Raw genomic sequence first — 12,398 nt, 5'->3', positions numbered from 1 at the left:
GTTTTTTTTTGTTTTTTTGGCGAAAGGTGCGATGTCACCTGGGTGGGGGAGGGGAGGGGGTGAAAAGGGACGAAAATGGGGACAAATTTTGGGGGGAAAAGGGAGGAAAACGGGAAAAAAGGGGAAAAAACGGGAAATTTTGGGGGGAAAAGGGACAAAAATGGGGGGAAAAGGGACAAAAATGGGGAAAAAAGGGACAAAAATGGGGTTTTTCCAGGGTCACCACCCCCCCGATGTCCCCAAATCCCCCCTCAATGTCCCCAAATGTCCCCAAATCCCCCTCAGTGTCCCCAAATTCCCCCCAAATGTCCCCAAATTCCCCCCAAAGGTCCCGAAATCCCCCCTTAATGTCCCCAAATCCCCCCCAAATGTCCCCAAATCCCCCCCAATGTCCCCAAATTCCCCCCAAAGGTCCCCAAATCCCCCCCAGTGTCCCCAAATCCCCCCTTAATGTCCCCAAATCCCCCCCAAATGTCCCCAAATCCCCTCCAATGTCCCCAAATCCCCCCTTAATGTCCCCAAATGTCCCCAAATCCTCTCCAATGTCCCCAAATCCCCTCCAGTGTCCCCAAATCCCCTCCAATGTCCCCAAATCCCCTCCAGTGTCCCCAAATCACCCCAAATGTCCCCAGATTGTCCCCAGTGTCCCTCAAGGTCCCCAAATCCCCCCCGTTGTCACCTCCTGCCACTGCTGGGACCCCCCCCCCGTGGGTTGGGGACACTTGGGGACATTGGGGGGACACAGACTGGGATGGGGACAGGGACAGGGACACCGTGGGGACATCGGGGGGACACCATGGGGACATCATGGGCACACGAACTGGGATGGGGACACCACGGGGACACCATGGGGACATCATGGGGACATTGTGGGGACATCGGGGGGGACACGAACGGGGACAGGGACTGAGATGGGGACATCATGGGGACACTGTGGGGACATGAACTGGGACAGGGACACCGTGGGGACATTGTGGGGACATGAACTGGGACAGGGACAGGGACAGGGACAGCGTGGGGGCAGGGACTGGGATGAGGACACTGTGGGGACACGATGGGGACATCATGGGGACACTGTGGGGACACTGTGGGGACAGGGACTGAGATGGGGACACCGTGGGGACACAAACTGGGACAGGGACACTGTGGGGACACCGTGGGGACAGGGACAAGGACCTCAACTGGAACTGGGGACAGGAACTGGGATGGGGACACCGTGGGGACATCATGGGGACACCGTGGGGACACGAACTGGGACAGGGACAGGGACACCGTGGGGGACAGGAATGGGGATGGGGACACCATGGGGACAGGAACTGGGACAGGGACTGGGCTGGGGACACAAACTGGGATGGGGACACTGGGGACACCATGGGAACACCATGGGGACACCGTGGGGACAGGAACTGGGATGGGGACACTGGGGACACCATGGGGACACTGTGGGGACACTGTGGGGACAGGAACTGGGATGGGGACACGATGGGGACATCATGGGGACACCGTGGGGACACCATGGGGACACTGTGGGGACACTGTGGGGACAGGAACTGGGATGGGGACACTGGGGACACCATGGGGACACCGTGGGGACAGGAACTGGGATGGGGACACGATGGGGACATCATGGGGACACCGTGGGGACAAAGAGCTGAACTAGGAGTGGGGACAAACGGGGACAGGGACACCGTGGGGACACGAATGGGGATGGGGACACCGTGGGGACATCGTGGGGACAGGAACTGGGACAGGGACACCGTGGGGACACCGTGGGGACACCGTGGGGACATCGTGGGGACACTGGGGACAGGGACATGACAGGGACAAGGACACGAACCGGGACTGGGATAACACCCGGAGGGGACCCTGGGCTGTCCCCAAGTGTCCCAAACTGTCCCCAAAGTGTCCTGAACTGTCCCCAAAGTGTCCCAAAGTGTCCCAAACTGTCCCCAAACTGTCCCCAACTGTCCCCAAACTGTCCCAAAGTGTCCCAAAGTGTCCCAAACTGTCTCAAACTGTCCCCAAACTGTCCCCACAGTGTCCCCGCGTGTCCCCGGGTGTCCCCCTGGCGCGGCGCTGTCACGGGCGGGGCGCGGGCCGCGCATGCGCAGCGAGCAGCAGCCGCAGGGGGGTGGTGGCGCTGTCGCTGTCGCTGTCACCGTCGCTGTCGCTGCCGCGCTCCGGCCGCACCATCCGATCGTGCTGCCGGCTGAAGCGCCGCGCGCGCCGCCTGCCGGAGCAGCGGAAACCGCTACGGACCGGTACGGACCGGTATGGAGCGGTATAAACCGGTACGGACCGGTACGGAGCGGTATAAACCGGTATGGACCAGTACGGAGCGGTACGGACCGGTATAAACCAGTATAAACCGGTATGGACCGGTATAAACCGGTATAAACCGGTATGGAGCGGTATAAACCGGTATGGACCGGTATGGACCGGTATGGACCGGTATGGACCGGTATAAACCGCTACGGACCGGTATAAACCAGTATAAACCGCTACGGACCGGTACGGAGCGGTATGGACCGGTATGGACCGGTATAAACCAGTATAAACCGCTACGGACCGGTATAAACCAGTATAAACCGGTATGGACCGGTACGGAGCGGTACGGACCGGTATAAACCAGTATAAACCGGTATGGACCGGTACGGAGCGGTACAGAGCGGTATAAACCAGTATAAACCGGTATGGACCGGTATAAACCGGTACGGACCGGTATGGACCGGTATGGAGCGGTATGGACCGGTATAAACCGGTATGGACCGGTACGGACCGGTATGGACCGGTATAAACCAGTATAAACCGGTATGGACCGGTATGGACCGGTACGGAGCGGTATGGAGCGGTATGGACCGGTACGGACCGGTATAAACCAGTATGGACCAGTATAAACCGGTATAAACCGGTATAAACCGGTATGGACCGGTACGGAGCGGTATGGACCGGTATAAACCGGTATGGACCGGTATGGACCAGCGTAAACCGGTATGGACCGGTACGGACCGGTATGAACCGGTATAAACCGGTACGGACCGGTATGGACCGGTATAAACCAGTATGGACCAGTGTAAACCGGTATGGACCAGTATGGACCGGTATGGACCAGTATAAACCAGTATGGACCGGTATGGACCGGTATAAACCAGTATGAACCTCTATAAACCAGTCCAGACCAGTCCAAACCAGTCCAAACCAGTGTGAACCGGTATAAACCAGTACGAACCGGTATAAACCAGTATAAACCAGTATAAACCGGTATAAACCACTCCAAACCAGTATAAACCAGTACAAACCAGTCCAAACCAGTATAAACCGGTATAAACCAGTCTAAACCAGTACGAACCGGTATAAACCAGTCTAAACCAGTATAAACCAGTACGAACCGGTATAAACCAGTACGAACCGGTATGAACCAGTCCAAACCAGTCCAAACCAGTCTAAACCAGTATAAACCAGTATAAACCGGTATAAACCAGTACGAACCGGTAGGGGCGGCGCTCGTCAGGGCCGAGGCTGCGCCAGAGCTGGGCCAGGTCCCGCGTGGCGGCCGTGGAGGTGAGACCGGGGACGGTGCTGTCACCTCAGGGTCACCCCGGTGTCACCCGGGTGTCACCCGAGTGTCACCCGAGTGTCACCCGAGTGTCACCCGAGTGTCATTCGAAATGTCACCCGGGTGTCACCCGAGTGTCACCTCAGTGTCACCCAAATGTCACCTCAGGGTCACCCCGGTGTCACCCGAGTGTCACCCGAAATGTCACCCGAGTGTCACCCGAGTGTCACCCGAGTGTCACCCGAGTGTCATCCGAAATGTCACCTCAGTGTCACCCCGGTGTCACCTCAGGGTCACCCCAGTGTCACCCGAAATGTCACCCGAGTGTCACCTCAGGGTCACCCCGGTGTCACCCGGGTGTCACCCGAAATGTCACCCGGGTGTCACCCCAATGTCACCCGAGTGTCACCTGAGTGTCACCCAAGTGTCATCCGAAACGTCACCCGGGTGTCACCTCAGTGTCACCCCAATGTCACCCAAGTGTCACCCGAGTGTCACCTCAGGGTCACCCCAATGTCACCCGGGTGTCACCCGAGTGTCACCCGAGTGTCATCCGAAATGTCACCTCAGTGTCACCCAAAATGTCACCTCAGTGTCACCCCAATGTCACCCCAAATGTCACCCGAGTGTCACCCCAATGTCACCCCAGGGTCACCCCGATGTCACCCGAGTGTCACCCAGATGTCACCTGAAATGTCACCCAAGTGTCACCCCAATGTCACCCCAATGTCACCCGAATGTCACCCGAGTGTCAGCCCAAATGTCACCTCAGTGTCACCCCAAATGTCACCCAAGTGTCACCTCAGTGTCACCCCAATGTCACCCGGGTGTCACCCAAATGTCACCCCAAATGTCACCCAAGTGTCACCCCAATGTCACCCCAATGTCACCCAAGTGTCACCCCAATGTCACCCGAGTGTCACCCAGATGTCACCCGAAATGTCACCTCAGTGTCACCCCAATGTCACCCGAGTGTCACCCCAAATGTCACACCAATGTCACCAACCCCCCCCCCACCCCGTGTCCCTCCCCAGGGTCCCCGGGTGTCCCCGAGGTCCCCCCCACTGTCCCTTTGTCCCCAATGTCCCCACATCCCCCAATGTCCCCCCAGGTGTCCCCAGCTGTCCCCATGTCCCCCCATGTCCCCCCAGCTGTCCCCAGGTGTCCCCAGGTGTCCCCATGTCCCCCCAGGTGTCCCCAGGTGTCCCCAGGTGTATCCCCAGCTGTCCCCAGGTGTGTCCCCAAGGTGTCCCCATGTCCCCCCAGGTGTCCCCAGCTGTCCCCAGGTGTCCCCAAGGTGTCCCATGTCCCCCCAGCTGTCCCCAGCTGTCCCCAGCTGTCCCCAGGTGTCCCCATGTCCCCCCAGGTGTCCCCAGGTGTCCCCAGCTGTCACCTCATGTACTCTCTCCGGTTCACTCGACAGAACATGATGAAGCCGTTGACGCATTTGCGCTTTCGGGGACGTCCCTGTCCCTGTCCCTGTCCCTGTCCCTGGACACGCCCTCGGGTCCCCTCGGGGCCACCAGAGCCCGACGGGTCCTGTGGGGACATTGGGGACACGGGGGTGGCACTGGGGACACTGGGGGTGACATTGGGAGTGGCACTGGGGACACTGGGGACATTGGGGGACACTGGGGTGGCACTGGGGGTGGCATTGGGGACATTGGGATGGCACTGGAGGACACTGGGGGACACTGGGGACACTGGGGGACACTGGGGTGGCATTGGGAGTGGCACTGGGGGACACTGGGGGACACTGGGGTGGCGTTTGGAGTGGCACTGGGGACATTGAGGAGCACAGGGAGTGGCACTGGGGTGACATTTGGGACATTTGGGACACTGGGGGACACTGGGGGTGACATTTGGGACATTGGGGACACTGGGGGGTGGCACTGGGGGACACTGGGGACACTGGGGGTGGCACTGGGGACACCAGGGGTGGCACTGGGGACATTTGGGACACTGGTGACACCGGGGGGGGGAGGGGACTCACCTGGGGGCTGAGCTGAGCATCCGGGAACAGCTCTGGGGGGGGAGGGGACACAAAGTGACACCGGGGGAGGGGAGGTGACACCCCCAGAACCCCCAAAAAACCCAAAAAACACCAAAAAAACAAAAACCAAAAAACCCCCAAAAAACCCCAAAAAACCCCCAAAAACCCCAAAAAATCCCCCCAAAAAAACCCCCAAAAAAACCCCCCCAAAAAACCCCAAAAAACCCCCCAAAAAAACCCAAAAAACCCCAAAAACCCCCCCAAAAAACCCAAAAAACCCCAAAAACCCCCCAAAAAACCCAAAAAAAACCCCAAAAAACCCAAAAAAACCCCCGAAAAAACCCCAAAAAACACAAAAAATCCTCAAATTTCACCCAAATCCCCCCAAAAAAACCTAAAAAAAATTGAAAAAAAACCCCCAAAAAATCCGAATTTCACCCAAAATCCCCCCCAAAAAACCCCAAAAAATCCGAATTTCACCCAAATCCCCCCCAAAAAAACCCAAAAAATCAAAAAATCCCCCCAAAAATCCCAATTTCACCCAAATCCCCCCAAAAAACCTAAAAAAAATTGAAAAAAAACCCCAAAAATCCGAATTTCACCCAAAATCCCCCCCAAAAAAAACCCCAAAAAATTCGAATTTCACCAAAATCCCCCCCAAAATACCTAAAAAAAATTGAAAAAAAACCCCAAAAATTCGAATTTCACCCAAAATCCCCCCAAAAAAACCTAAAAAAAATTGAAAAAAAAACCCCAAAAATTCGAATTTCACCAAAATCCCCCCAAAAAAACCCCAAAAATCCGAATTTCACCCAGAATCCCCCCCAAAAAACCCCAAAAATTCGAATTTCACCCAAATCCCCCCAAAAATACCTAAAAAAAATTGAAAAAAACCCAAAAAAGTCCGAATTTCACCCAAATCCCCCCCAAAAAAAACCCCAAAAATCCGAATTTCACCCAAATCCCCCCAAAAAAACCTAAAAAAAATTGAAAAAAACCCCAAAAAATCCGAATTTCACCCAAATCCCCCCAAAAAAAACCTAAAAAAAATTGAAAAAAACCCAAAAATCCGAATTTCACCCAAATCCCCCCAAAAAAACCAAAAAAAAATTGAAAAAAACCCAAAAATCCGAATTTCACCCAAATCCCCCCAAAAAAAACCTAAAAAAAATTGAAAAAAACCCAAAAATTCGAATTTCACCCAAATCCCCCCAAAAAAACCTAAAAAAAATTGAAAAAAACCCCCAAAAATTCGAATTTCACCCAAAATCCCCCCAAAAAAACCTAAAAAAAATTGAAAAAAACCCCCCAAAAATCCGAATTTCACCCAAATCCCCCCCAAAAAAACCCCAAAAATTCGAATTTCACCCAAAATCCCCCCAAAAAAACCCAAAAAATCAAAAAATCCCCCCAAAAATCCCAATTTCACCCAAATCCCCCCAAAAAACCTAAAAAAAATTGAAAAAAACCCAAAAAATCCGAATTTCACCCAAATCCCCCCAAAAAAACCCCCAAAAAATTGAAAAAAAAACCCTAAAATCCGAATTTCACCCAGAATCCCCCCCAAAAAAACCCCAAAAAATCCGAATTTCACCCAAATCCCCTCAAAAAAACCTAAAAAAAATTGAAAAAAAACCCAAAAAATTCGAATTTCACCCAAATCCCCCCCAAAAAAGCCTAAAAAAATTGAAAAAAAACCCCAAAAATTCGAATTTCACCCAAATCCCCCCCGAAATTTTCCCCTCCCCCACCTCTGACGACGCCCTCGGGGGGCTCGGGGGGCTCGGGGGGGGCGAGGAGGGAGGGGCTGAGCCCCAGGACCCCCCCCCGGAATTTGGGGGGGCTCAGGGACCCCCCCCCAGCAGCTCCCAGGGGCTCCCAGTCCGGCCCAGTTTGGCACAGCCAGGGACTGGTGTCGCCTTCTTCATCTTCCTCGTCCTCCTCATCCTCATCCTCTTCGTCCCTGGGGGGGTGGGGAGGGGGAATTAAATTAAAAAAAAATTAAAAAAAAATTTCTAAAATAAAAAAAAATCTAAAATGATGGAAAAAAAAAATGTAAAAATGAAAATGAAAGGAAAATAACACGAAAAAGGTAAAAATAAATCCCCTAAAAAATAAAAATAAAAGGAAAATAGCATAAAAAAAGGTAAAAATAAATCCCCCAAAAAATTAAAAAAAACAAAATAACACAAAAAAAAATCCCAAAAATTAAAAAAAACCCAAAATAACACAAAAAAAAAATCCCAAAAAATTAAAAAAACACAAAATAACACGAAAAAAGCTAAAAATAAATCCCCTAAAAAATTAAAATAAAGCAAAATAACACGAAAAAGCTAAAAATAAATCTCCCAAAAAATTAAAGCAAAATAACACAAAAAAAGGTAAAAATAAATCCCCCGAAAATTAAAAAAAACCCAAAATAACACAAAAAAAATCCCAAAAAATTAAAAAAAAACAAAATAACACGGAAAAAGCTAAAAATAAATCCCAAAAAAATTAAAATAAAGCAAAATAACACAAAAAAAGGTAAAAATAAATCTCTCAAAATTAAAAAAAATCAAAATAACACGAAAAAAGGTAAAAATAAATCCCCCAAAAATTAAAAAAAATCAAAATAACACAAAAAAAGCTAAAAATAAAACTCTTAAAAAATTAAAAAAACCCAAACTAACACAAAAAAAACCCCAAAAAATTTAAAAAAACACAAAATAACACAAAAAAACCCCCAAATCCCCCCAAAATTAAAAAGAAGACAAAATAACACAAAAAAAGCTAAAAATAAATCCCCCAAAAAATTAAAATAAAGCAAAATAACACAAAAAAACCCCAAAAATTAAAAAAAACCAAAATAACACGAAAAAAGCTAAAAATAAATCTCCCCAAAAATTAAAAAAAACCAAAATAACACAAAAAAACACCAAAAAATTAAAAAAACCCCAAAATAAAACAAAAAAAACCAAAACCAAAAATTCCCCTAAAATTTAAAAAAACCCAAAATAACACAAAAAACCAAAATATTAAAAAACCCCAAAATAACACAAAAAAAACCCAAAAAAATTTAAAAAAACACAAAATAACACAAAAAACCCCAAAAAATTAAAAAACCCACAAAATAACATAAAAAACCCTCCCAAAAAACCCCCAAAAAAGCCAAGGAAACAAGAAAAAAACCCAAAAAAAATAATAAAAAAACCCCAAAATAACACAGAAAACCCAAAAAATAAAAAAAACCCCAAACTAACGCCAAAAAAACCCCAAAAAAACCAAAAACCCAAAAAACAAAACCCCTAAAACACAAAAAATCCCCCCCAAAAACACCAAAGAAAAAAAAAATTAAATTAACAAAAAAACCCTAAAAAAGCCTCAAAAAAACCCCAAAAAAACCCCAAAAAAACCCCAAAATAACCCAAAAAAAAACCCCCAAAAAAAACAAAAAACCCCCAAAAACCCAAAATAAAAACCAAAAGAAAAAACCCCAAAAACCCCAAAAATACCCCCCAAAAAAAACCTAAAAAACCCCAAAAAACCAAAAAAAACCCCAAAAATTTAACCCCAAAACCCCCAAATTTTCCCCAAATCCCCCTCTTAAAAAAAAAAGCCCCAAAATGTCCCCAAATCCCCCTAAAAATGTCCCCAAATCCCCCCAAAATGTCCCCAAATCCCCCCAAAAATGTCCCCAAATGTCCCGACCTGGGCTCGGTGTCCCCAAAATTGGGGGGGGGCGACTCCGAGGTGTCCCCAAAATTGGGGGGGAGCCCTGGGGGGGTTAAAATGAGATTTTGGGGGAGTTTTGGGGGGGTTTGGATAATTTGGGGAGGGGTCCTGGGGGGTTTAAAGGGAATTTACGGGAATTTAAAATAAATTTTGGGGATTTTTTGGGGGGTCTGGATAATTTGGGGAGGGGTCCGGGGGGTTTAAAGGAGATTTTGGGGTTTTTTGGGGGGGTTTGGATAATTTGGGGAGGGGTCCGGGGGGGTTTAAAGGGGATTTTTGGGGATTTTTTTGGGGGGTTTGGATAATTTGGGGAGGGGTCCTGGGGGGTTTAAATGGAATTTACGGGAATTTAAAATAAATTTTGGGGATTTTTTGGGGGGTCTGGATAATTTGGGGAGGGGTCCGGGGGGTTTAAAGGAGATTTTGGGGTTTTTTGGGGGGGTTTGGATAATTTGGGGAGGGGTCCTGGGGGGTTTAAATGGAATTTACGGGAATTTAAAATAAATTTTGGGGATTTTTTGGGGGGTTTGGATAATTTGGGGAGGGGTCCTGGGGGGGTTCAAATGGAATTTACGGGAATTTAAAAGCGATTTTTGGGGAATTTTTGGATAATTTGGATAATTTGGGGAAGGGGTCCCCGAATTCGGGGAGGGGTCGGTTAATTTTGGGGGGAGGGGTCCCCGAATTTGGGGAGGGGTCGGTTAATTTGGGGGGAGGGGTCCCCGAATTTGGGGAGGGGTCGGTTAATTTTGGGGGGGAGGGGTCCCCGAATTTGGGGAGGGGTCGGTTAATTTTGGGGGGGGTGGGGGGGGGGGGTCCCCGGATTTGGGGAGGGGGTCACGTGGTTACCGGCGGCGGCGCGCGCGGCGCGCACGCGCTCCTGGAGGAACTCCAGGTAACCCAGAACGTTCTGGAGCACCTGGACCTGCGGGGGGGGGAGGGGACACGGGGGGGGACACGGGGGGGGACACGGGGGTGTCACCTCCACACCCACCCCCCCCCCCGCGAACTCGGTGGTATCTCCCATGTGTACCCCCCCGTGTCCCCCCCCCCCGCGAACTCGGTGGTATCTCCCGGGTGTCCCCTCAATGTCCCCGTGTCCCCCCCGACCCGAACTCGGTGGTATCTCCCGGGTGTCCCCCCCGTGTCCCCCCCTCCCACGAACTCCTTGGTATCTCCCAGGTGTCCCCTCAATGTCCCCGTGTCCCCCCCGACCCGAACTCGGTGGTATCTCCCGGGTGTCCCCTCAATGTCCCCGTGTCCCCCAAGACCCGAACTCGGTGGTATCTCCCAGGTGGCCCCCCGATGTCCCCCCAATGTCCCCAATGTCCCCGATGTCCCCAATGTCCCCCCAATCCCCCAATGTCCCCCCAATGTCCCCAATGTCCCCCCAATGTCCCCAATGCCCCCCAATGTCCCCAATGTCCCCCCAATGTCCCCAATGTCCCCAATGTCCCCGATGTCCCCAATGTCCCCCCAATGTCCCCAATGTCCCCAATGCCCCCCAATGTCCCCCCAATGTCCCCAATGTCCCCCCAATCCCCCAATGTCCCCAATGTCCCCAATGTCCCCCCAATGTCCCCCCAATGTCCCCAATGTCCCCAATGCCCCCCCAATCCCCCCAATGTCCCCAATGTCCCCAATGCCCCCGATGTCCCCAATGTCCCCAATGTCCCCAATGTCCCCCCAATGTCCCCGATGTCCCCCCAATGTCCCCCCAATGTCCCCAATGTCCCCAATGTCCCCAATGTCCCCAAGGTGTCCCCAATGTCCCCAATGTCCCCCCGGTACCTCGGAGTGTCGCCCCCCCCCGCCGCGGGGCCAGGGCACCAACTGGGCCAGCTCGGGCAGCAGCGACCGCCAGTCCCGGGGGGACCTGGGGACATCGGGGACATCGGGGGGATTGGGGACATTGGGGACATTGGGGGACATTGGGGACATTGGGGACATTGGGGGACATTGGGGACATTGGGGACATTGGGGACATTGGGGGGGTTGGGGACATCGGGGGGGTTGGGGACATCGGGGACAATCGGGGGGACATTGGGGACATTGGGGACATTGGGGACATTGGGGACATTGGGGGGACATTGGGGACATTGGGGACATTGGGGACATCGGGGACATTGGGGACATCGGGGACACTGGGGACATTGGGGGACATTGGGGGGACATTGGGGGGACATTGGGGACATTGGGGACATCGGGGACATTGGGGACATCGGGGGGATTGGGGACATTGGGGGGACATTGGGGACATTGGGGGCATTGGGGGCATTGGGGACATTGGGGACATTGGGGGGGTTGGGGACATCGGGGACATCGGGGACAATCGGGGGGACACTGGGGACATTGGGGACATCGGGGACATTGGGGACATTGGGGACATTGAGGGACATTGGGGACATTGGGGACATTAAGGGACATTGGGGACCCTGAGGACATTGAGGGGACATCGGGGACATTGAGGGGACATTGGGGGGACATTGGGGGGACATTGGGGGGATTGGGGACATTGGGGACATCGGGGACATTGGGGACATCAGGGGGGCTTTGGGGACACTGAGGGGACATTGGGGGGGATTTGGGGACATTGGGGACACTGAGGGGACATGGGGGGGTCCCGGGCGCCCCCCCCTCACCGGTGCCACTCTCCGGGGCTGCCGCAGGTGGGGGGCTCCATCCGGGTGGGGGAGGGGCGGCTCCCCGCCCCCCTTTTTGGGGAGGGGTCCCGAACCTGGAATCAACCCAAGAGCCGGCAGATCCCCCCCCAGGAGCGCCCCGGGGGGGGCGGGGACCCCAATTTGGGGTGGGGGTCTCAGGTTTGGGGTGGGGGTCCCCAATTTGGGGTGGGGTCCCGATTTTGGGGTCCCCAATTTTGGGGAGGGGTCCCGGTTTCGGGGCCATTCCCAAGGCCTGGAATTGGGGTGGTCCCAGGCCCTGAGGGGATTTTTGGGAGTCCCAATTTTGGGGTGGGGTCCCAAATTTGGGGTGGGGGTCCCCAGTTTGGGGTGGGGGTCCCCAATTTGGGGTGGGGGTCCCGATTTTGGGGTCCCCAATTTTGGGGAGGGGTCCCGGTTTTGGGGCCATTCCCAAGGCCTGGAATTGGGGCGATCCCAGGCCTTGAGGGGATTT

The 12,398-nt window shown here is 52.4% G+C and overlaps 1 protein-coding gene across 1 annotated transcript; it reads right to left on the bottom strand.

Annotated features, from left to right (window-relative positions):
* Nucleotides 1-2,019: 2,019 nt before the first annotated feature.
* Nucleotides 2,020-11,996, bottom strand: MEIOSIN (meiosis initiator). The gene is made up of 9 exons (XM_086872020.1): nt 11,906-11,996; nt 11,055-11,139; nt 10,113-10,188; nt 9,240-9,306; nt 7,239-7,512; nt 5,550-5,606; nt 4,950-5,095; nt 3,490-3,579; nt 2,020-2,230 (listed from the first exon to the last, which is right to left on the bottom strand). Exons 1-9 carry the CDS (start codon nt 11,944-11,946, stop codon nt 2,080-2,082), a joined length of 987 nt encoding a protein of 328 aa, XP_086728146.1. The 5' UTR covers nt 11,947-11,996; the 3' UTR covers nt 2,020-2,079.
* Nucleotides 11,997-12,398: the final 402 nt, after the last annotated feature.

This window comes from Cyanistes caeruleus, chromosome 38 (genome assembly GCF_971803275.1).
Source record: "Cyanistes caeruleus chromosome 38, bCyaCae1.hap1.1, whole genome shotgun sequence".
Classification (NCBI taxonomy): Eukaryota; Metazoa; Chordata; class Aves; order Passeriformes; family Paridae; genus Cyanistes; species Cyanistes caeruleus.
The sequence above is the reverse complement of the archived record's forward strand: the minus strand, read 5'-3'. Positions and strand labels throughout refer to the sequence as shown.